General features: G+C 42.6%; 1 protein-coding gene across 1 annotated transcript in view; it reads left to right on the plus strand.

The window, feature by feature from the left end:
- dapk1 (death-associated protein kinase 1) overlaps window positions 1–8797 on the plus strand; it is a 178713-nt gene that overhangs the window by 98141 nt on the left and 71775 nt on the right. Inside the window, 1 exon segment of the mRNA XM_029763893.1 lies at window positions 3685–3837. Within this exon segment, the coding sequence (XP_029619753.1) occupies window positions 3685–3837 (153 nt within the window).

Below are 8797 nucleotides of genomic sequence, written 5' to 3' on the forward strand. Positions count from 1 at the left end.
GCTGACATTCCTGGTTAGCAAGAAATCACGCACAGAACGAGCAGTATGGCTGGTGGCATTGTCATGCTGGAGGGTCATGTCAGGATGAGCCTGCAGGAAGGGTACCACATGAGGGAGGAGGATGTCTTCCCTGTAACGCACAGCGTTGAGATTGCCTGCAATGACAACAAGCTCAGTCCGATGATGCTGTGACACACGGCCCCAGACCATGACGGACCCTCCACTTCTAAATCGATCCCGCTCCAGAGTACAGGCCTCGGTGTAACGCTAATTTCTTCGACGATAAACGCGAATCCGACCATCACCCCTGGTGAGACAAAACCGCGACTCGTCAGTGAAGAGCACTTTTTGCCAGTCCTGTCTGGTCCAGCGACGGTGGGTTTGTGCCCATAGGCGATGTTGTTGCCAGTGATGGCTGGTGAGGACCTGCCTTACAACAGGCCTACAAGCCCTCAGTCCAGCCTCTCTCAGCCTATTGAGGACAGTCTGAGCACTGATGGAGGGATTGTGCGTTCCTGGTGTTACTCGGGCAGTTGTTGTTGCCATCCTGTACCTGTCCCGCAGGTGTGATGTTCAGATGTACTGATCATGTGCAGATGTTGTTACACGTGGTCTGCCACTGTGAGGACGATCAGCTGTCTGTCCTGTCTCCCTGTAGCTCTGTCTTAGGCATCTCACAGTACGGACAGTGCAATTTATTGCCCTGGCCACATCTGCAGTCCTCATGCTTCCTTGCAGCATGCCTAAGGCACGTTCACGCAGATGAGCAGGGACCCTGGGCATCTTTCTTTTGGTGTTTTTCAGAGTCAGTAGATAAGACACTAAAGAGGCCTAAGTTTTCGTAACTGTGACCTTAATTGCCTACCGTAAGCGATTAGTGTCTTAACGACCGTTCCACAGGTGCATGTTCATTAATTGTTTATGGTTCATTGAACAAGCATGGGGAAACAGTGCTTAAACCCTTTACAATGAAGATCTGTGAAGTTATATGCATTTTTACCAATTATCTTTGAAAGACAAGATCCTGAAAAAGGGACGTTTATTTTTTTGCTGAGTTTATATTCACCCCCTTTGCTACGAAGCCCTAAATAAGATCTGGTTCAATCAGTTACCTTCAGAAGTAACATAATTAGTTAGATTGCACACAGGTGGACTTTATTTAAGTGTCACATGATCTGTCACATGATCTGAAAGGCCCCACTAATACCACTAAGCAAGGGGCACCACCAAGCAAACGGCACCATGAAGACCAAGGAGCCCCCCAAACAGGTCAGGGATAAAGTTGTGGTGAAGTACAGATCAGGGTTCGGTTATAATAAAATATCAAACTTTGAACATCCGATGGAGCACCATTAAATCTATTATTATTAAAAAATGGAAAGAATATGGCACCAGAACAAACCTGCCAAGAGAGGGCTGCCCACCAAAACTCACAGACCAGGCAAGGAGAGCATTAATCAGAGAGGCAACAAAGAGACCAAAGATAACCCTGAAGGAGCTGCAAAGCTCCATAGCGGAGATTGGAGTATCTGTCCATATGACCACTTTAAGCCATACACTCACAGAGCTGGGCTTTACAGAAGAGTGGCCAGAAGAAAGCCATTTCTTACAGAAATGAGTAAGCAAACACATTTGGTGTTCGCCAAAAGGCATGTGGGGGACTCCCCAAACATATGGAAGAAGGTACTCTGGTCAGAAGAGACTAAAATTAAGCTTTTTGGCCATCAAGGAAAACGCTATCTGTTCGCAAACCCAACACCTCTCATCACCCCGAGAACACCATCCCCACAGTGAAGCATGGTGGTGGCAGCATCATGCTGTGGGGATGTTTTTCATCAGCAGGGACTGGGAGACCGGTCAGAATTGAAGGAATGATGGATGGCGCTAAATGCAGAGAAATTCTTGAGGGAAACCTGTTTGTCTTCCAGAGATTTGAGACTGGGACAGAAGTTTACCTTCCAGCAGGACAATGACCCTAAGCATTCTGCTAAATTAACACTTGATTGTTTTAAGGGAAACATTTAAATGTCTTGGAATGGCCTAGTCAAAGCCCGGACCTCAATCCAATTGAGAATCTGTGGTATGACTTAAATATTGCTGTACACCAGCGGAACCCATCCAACTTGAAGGAGCTGGAGCAGTTTTGCCTTGAAGAAAGGGCAAAAATCCCAGTGGCTAGATGTGCCAAGCTTATAGAGACATACCCCAAGAGACTTGCAGCTGTAATTGCTGCAGACGGTGCCTCTACAAAGTATTGGCTTTGGGGGGAGGGTGAATAGTTATGCACGATCAAGTTTTATGTTTTTTTTTGTCTTATGTCTTGTTTGTTTCACAAGAAAAAATATTTAGCATCTTCACAGTGGGGGGCATGTTGTGTAAATCAAATGATACAAACCTCCCAAAAATAAATTTTAATTCCAGGTTAAGGCAACAAAATAGGAAAAATGCCAAGGGGGTGAATACTTTCGCAAGCCACTGTAAGGCCAGACTGTTCTTCAAGATGTTAGAACGTTCATAGATGACCAGCAGGGTCAGATAATAATCACTGGTTATAGAGGGTGTAACAGGTCAGCACCTCAGGAGTAAATGTCAGTTGGCTTTTCATAGCCGAGCATTCAGAGTTAGAGACAGCAGGTGAGGTAGAGAGCAAAGCAGCAGCTAAAGTTCATAACTGCGCGACTATTTATTTCCGAAGTTCAGTGATCAATGTTGTTTATAGATGATTATGACTGCCTTGTCGTCTCATTTCACAACCGTTTAAATGTTCCTCTGGAAACAACCGTTTCGGTGTAGCCCAGATATGGAGAGAGAGAGAATGTTTCTCAGAGTGAAAGACTTTGGTTCTTCATATTCCTGACACCTGATCAACAGTTTGACTTATAACTCACAATTCCTTTGATAGATATCAGACTACATCTATAAACCATCTGCATCGCTTTGTTATACAATCAGGGAAACAAACAGTTTATACACTGTAAACCTTTTAGAGCGTTATTCAGCCTAAGTGGTAAGTGGTCTTTCTCTACCTCTCTCAACCTCTTTCTCTCCCTGTCACTATCTTTCTCTCCCCCTCCCTCCCTCCCTCCCCCTCCCTCCCTCCTCCCTCCCTCCTCCCCTCCCATCCCTACTCTCTCCCTGCCTCCCCTCTTTCTCCCCGTTACCTCCCATCCCTGCTCTCACCCCTCCCTCCTCCGCTCCCATCCCTGCTTTCTCCCTCCTCCCTCCTCCCCTCCCATCCCTGCTCTCTCCCCTCCTCCCTCCCTCCTCCCCTCCCATCCCTGCTCTCTCCCTGCCTCCCCTCCCTCCTCCCCTCCCATCCCTGCTCTCTCCCCTCCTCCCTCTCCCCTCCCTCCTCCCCTCCCATCCCTGCTCTCTCCTCTCCTCCCTCTCCCCTCCCTCCTCCCCTCCCATCCCTGCTCTCTCCCCTCATCCCTCTCCCTCCCTCCTTCCCTCCCATCCCTGCTCTCTCCCCTCCTCCCTTTCCCCTCCCTCCCTCCCTCCCATCCCTGCTCTCTCCCCTCCTCCCTCTCCCCTCCCTCCTCCCCTCCCATCCCTGCTCTCTCCCCTCCTCCCTCTCCCCTCCCTCCTCCCTCTCCCCTCCCTCCTCCCCTCCCTCCTCCCTCTCCCCTCCCTCCTCCCCTCCCATCCCTGCTCTCTCCCCTCCCTCCCTCCTCCCTTCCTCAGGTTGAGTGGTGCATCGCCGTTCTTGGGGGAGAATAAGCAGGAGACTTTAGCTAACGTGTCGGCGGTGGACTACACCTTCGATGAAGAGTTCTTTAGCAGCACCAGCCTCCTGGCCAAAGACTTTATCACCAGGCTGCTTATCAAAGACCCAAAGTACATGATCACCTTACACTAACCTCTGACCCTAAACCTCACCCCTATCGCTAACATTGTACAGGCGAGAACCTCTGTATATACTATGTGCTTGGTTCGGTCCTGAATGTATAGAAACATGCCACTGAACCAGAGTGTGCATGTACACCGCTCTGCACTTAAGCGCAGTGTGCCCAATGTTCTCAACTCTATACATTAGTGCAGAGTTTTCAAAGTGGAGTCTGTAGGGTACTGCAGGGGGTACTCCAGTTTATTCAATCTTTTTGTGGGGGAAACATCGTTTTAGGTATTTTTTTTAATGTGAAAAGTAATTATTTTTATGAATATAGCTAGCTACAACACAATACCATTGTAGATACCATTTTTATGTCTCTGTGTCCAGCATGAAGGAAGTTAAGAGGGTAGTTTCACAATCCAATGCTAACTAGCGTTAGCGCAATGCCTTGAAGTCTACAGGAACAGTTAGCATGCTATTCTGTTTATCCAACTCTGGGGAAGTAGATAAATGGCTTCATTGCCAAAATCTCAAACTATCCCTTCAATATGGAGGAAATTAGTCATTGGAGATAATTACAGGGGTTTCTCTGTAGAGAAATTCTTAGGCGGGCCGTTTAAGTGGTCTTTTTGGGAATGGAAAAACAGCGTGAACTTTAAACAACCAAGACCAGAGGATAGAAAGCATACTGAACTAAATATATTAAATAATACCATCTATGAGAACTTACAATCAAATAAAATATAGGCAGTCAGGAACATAGAAAGTCCCAAAACCATTCAAGGTCCATTGATGTAGTTATGTTTGAACAGAGGAACATCGCATTAGACATAGCAAAATGCATAGAATTAAAATAAATTATCTTTAAAACAGAAAACTGGTCTCTCAGGCCCATACTAAACATTAGAATTGCTGGAAATTATCTTCAAAATCATGTTTCTACGCTGCCAATAAACCTTTCTAGATAATAGACTGGATAGTTTACCAGACCTTTCTAGATAATAGACTGGATAGTTTACCAGACCTTTACCTTTCTAGATAATAGACTGGATAGTTTACCAGACCTTTCTAGCTAATAGACTGGATAGTTTACCAGACCTTTACCTTTCTAGATAATAGACTGGATAGTTTACCAGACCTTTACCTTTCTAGATAATAGACTGGGTAGTTTACCAGACCTTTCTAGATAATAGACTGGGTAGTTTACCAGACCTTTACCTTTCTAGCTAATAGACTGGATAGTTTACCAGACCTTTACCTTTCTAGATAATAGACTGGGTAGTTTACCAGACCTTTCTAGATAATAGACTGGGTAGTTTACCAGACCTTTACCTTTCTAGATAATAGACTGGATAGTTTACCAGACCTTTACCTTTCTAGATAATAGACTGGATAGTTTACCAGACCTTTCTAGATAATAGACTGGGTAGTTTACCAGACCTTTACCTTTCTAGATAATAGACTGGATAGTTTACCAGACCTTTACCTTTCTAGATAATAGACTGGGTAGTTTACCAGACCTTTCTAGATAATAGACTGGGTAGTTTATCAGACCTTTCTAGATAATAGACAGGTTAGTTTACCAGACCTTTCTAGATAATAGACTGGGTAGTTTACCAGACCTTTCTAGCTAATAGACTGGGTAGTTTACCAGACCTTTACCTTTCTAGATAATAGACTGGGTAGTTTACCAGACCTTTACCTTTCTAGATAATAGACTGGATAGTTTACCAGACCTTTACCTTTCTAGCTAATAGACTGGATAGTTTACCAGACCTTTACCTTTCTAGATAATAGACTGGGTAGTTTACCAGACCTTTACCTTTCTAGATAATAGACTGGATAGTTTACCAGACCTTTCTAGATAATAGACTGGATAGTTTACCAGACCTTTCTAGATAATAGACTGGATAGTTTACCAGACCTTTACCTTTCTAGATAATAGACTGGGTAGTTTACCAGACCTTTCTAGATAATAGACTGGGTAGTTTACCAGACCTTTCTAGATAATAGACTGGGTAGTTTATCAGACCTTTCTAGATAATAGACAGGTTAGTTTACCAGACCTTTCTAGATAATAGACTGGGTAGTTTACCAGACCTTTACCTTTCTAGATAATAGACTGGGTAGTTTACCAGACCTTTACCTTTCTAGATAATAGACTGGATAGTTTACCAGACCTTTACCTTTCTAGCTAATAGACTGGATAGTTTACCAGACCTTTACCTTTCTAGATAATAGACTGGGTAGTTTACCAGACCTTTACCTTTCTAGATAATAGACTGGATAGTTTACCAGACCTTTCTAGATAATAGACTGGATAGTTTACCAGACCTTTCTAGATAATAGACTGGATAGTTTACCAGACCTTTACCTTTCTAGATAATAGACTGGATAGTTTACCAGACCTTTACCTTTCTAGCTAATAGACTGGATAGTTTACCAGACCTTTACCTTTCTAGATTATAGACTGGATAGTTTACCAGACCTTTACCTTTCTAGCTAATAGACTGGGTAGTTTACCAGACCTTTACCTTTCTAGATAATAGACTGGGTAGTTTACCAGACCTTTACCTTTCTAGCTAATAGACTGGATAGTTTACCAGACCTTTACCTTTCTAGATAATAGACTGGATAGTTTACCAGACCTTTACCTTTCTAGATAATAGACTGGATAGTTTACCAGACCTTTACCTTTCTAGATAATAGACTGGATAGTTTACCAGACCTTTACCTTTCTAGATAATAGATTGGATAGTTTACCAGACCTTTACCTTTCTAGATAATAGACTGGATAGTTTACCAGACCTTTACCTTTCTAGCTAATAGACTGGGTAGTTTACCAGACCTTTACCTTTCAAGCTAATAGACTGGATAGTTTACCAGACCTTTCTAGCTAATAGACTGGATAGTTTACCAGACCTTTCTAGATAATAGACTGGATAGTTTACCAGACCTTTACCTTTCAAGCTAATAGACTTGATAGTTTACCAGACCTTTACCTTTCTAGATAATAGACTGGGTAGTTTACCAGAACTTTCTAGATAATAGACTGGGTAGTTTACCAGACCTTTACCTTTCTAGATAATAGACTGGATAGTTTACCAGACCTTTCTAGATAATAGACTGGATAGTTTACCAGATCTTTCTAGATAATAGACTGGGTAGTTTACCAGACCTTTCTAGCTAATAGACTGGGTAGTTTACCAGACCTTTCTAGATAATAGACTGGATAGTTTACCAGACCTTTACCTTTCTAGATAATAGACTGGATAGTTTACCAGACCTTTCTAGATAATAGACTGGATAGTTTACAAGATCTTTCTAGATAATAGACTGGGTAGTTTACCAGACCTTTACCTTTCTAGATAATAGACTGGATAGTTTACCAGACCTTTACCTTTCTAGATAATAGATGGATAGTTTACCAGACCTTTACCTTTCTAGATAATAGACTGGATAGTTTACCAGACCTTTCTAGCTAATAGACTGGATAGTTTACCAGACCTTTCTAGCTAATAGACTGGATAGTTTACCAGACCTTTACCTTTCTAGATAATAGACTGGATAGTTTACCAGACCTTTCTAGCTAATAGACTGGATAGTTTACCAGACCTTTCTAGATAATAGACTGGATAGTTTACCAGACCTTTACCTTTCAAGCTAATAGACTTGATAGTTTACCAGACCTTTACCTTTCTAGATAATAGACTGGATAGTTTACCAGAACTTTCTAGATAATAGACTGGGTAGTTTACCAGACCTTTACCTTTCTAGATAATAGACTGGATAGTTTACCAGACCTTTACCTTTCTAGATAATAGACTGGATAGTTTACCAGACCTTTCTAGATAATAGACTGGATAGTTTACCAGATCTTTCTAGATAATAGACTGGGTAGTTTACCAGACCTTTCTAGCTAATAGACTGGGTAGTTTACCAGACCTTTCTAGATAATAGACTGGATAGTTTACCAGACCTTTACCTTTCTAGATAATAGACTGGATAGTTTACCAGACCTTTCTAGATAATAGACTGGATAGTTTACAAGATCTTTCTAGATAATAGACTGGGTAGTTTACCAGACCTTTACCTTTCTAGATAATAGACTGGATAGTTTACCAGACCTTTACCTTTCTAGATAATAGATGGATAGTTTACCAGACCTTTACCTTTCTAGATAATAGACTGGATAGTTTACCAGACCTTTCTAGCTAATAGACTGGATAGTTTACCAGACCTTTCTAGCTAATAGACTGGATAGTTTACCAGACCTTTCTAGATAATAGACTGGGTAGTTTACCAGGCCTTTCTAGATAATAGACTGGGTAGTTTACCAGACCTTTCTAGATAATAGACTGGGTAGTTTACCAGACCTTTACCTTTCTAGATAATAGACTGGATAGTTTACCAGACCTTTACCTTTCTAGATAATAGACTGGATAGTTTACCAGACCTTTACCTTTCTAGATAATAGACTGGATAGTTTACCAGTCTATTATTAGTTTATTCATTTTAATATGTTGATTACTTCTCCTTGCCATTATCATTCACCTGACGATAAGACAAGTCATTTGGGGGGGAAAAAAACATGTTTTGGTAACATGTTCAGGGCCCCTGGGTCGCCGGTTTGCCTGGCCGGGGGTCCCTGGAGAAGGAAAGGTTGCATTAATGTACATTTATACGTTATGTAGTCTACTGTCAGAGCTCCGTGACTGGAGTACTGAAGGTGTTACCATCCCAGCAGCCCTAGTGGAGGTTGCCTAGGCAACAGCCGACTGAAGATTGGGTTGCTGTGGTGATGCTGGTCTTAGTCTATTATTAAACAGTCATGGTCTGTTAAGAGGAGATCACCAACGAGGATAGTCGGAGGGACAGAGGAACCGTAGTGTGTGTGTGTGTGTGTGTGTGTGTGTGTGTGTGTGTGTGTGTGTGTGTGTGTGTGTGTGTGTGTGTGTGTGTGTG

Source organism: Salmo trutta, chromosome 9, assembly GCF_901001165.1.
Source record: "Salmo trutta chromosome 9, fSalTru1.1, whole genome shotgun sequence".
NCBI lineage: Eukaryota > Metazoa > Chordata > Actinopteri > Salmoniformes > Salmonidae > Salmo > Salmo trutta.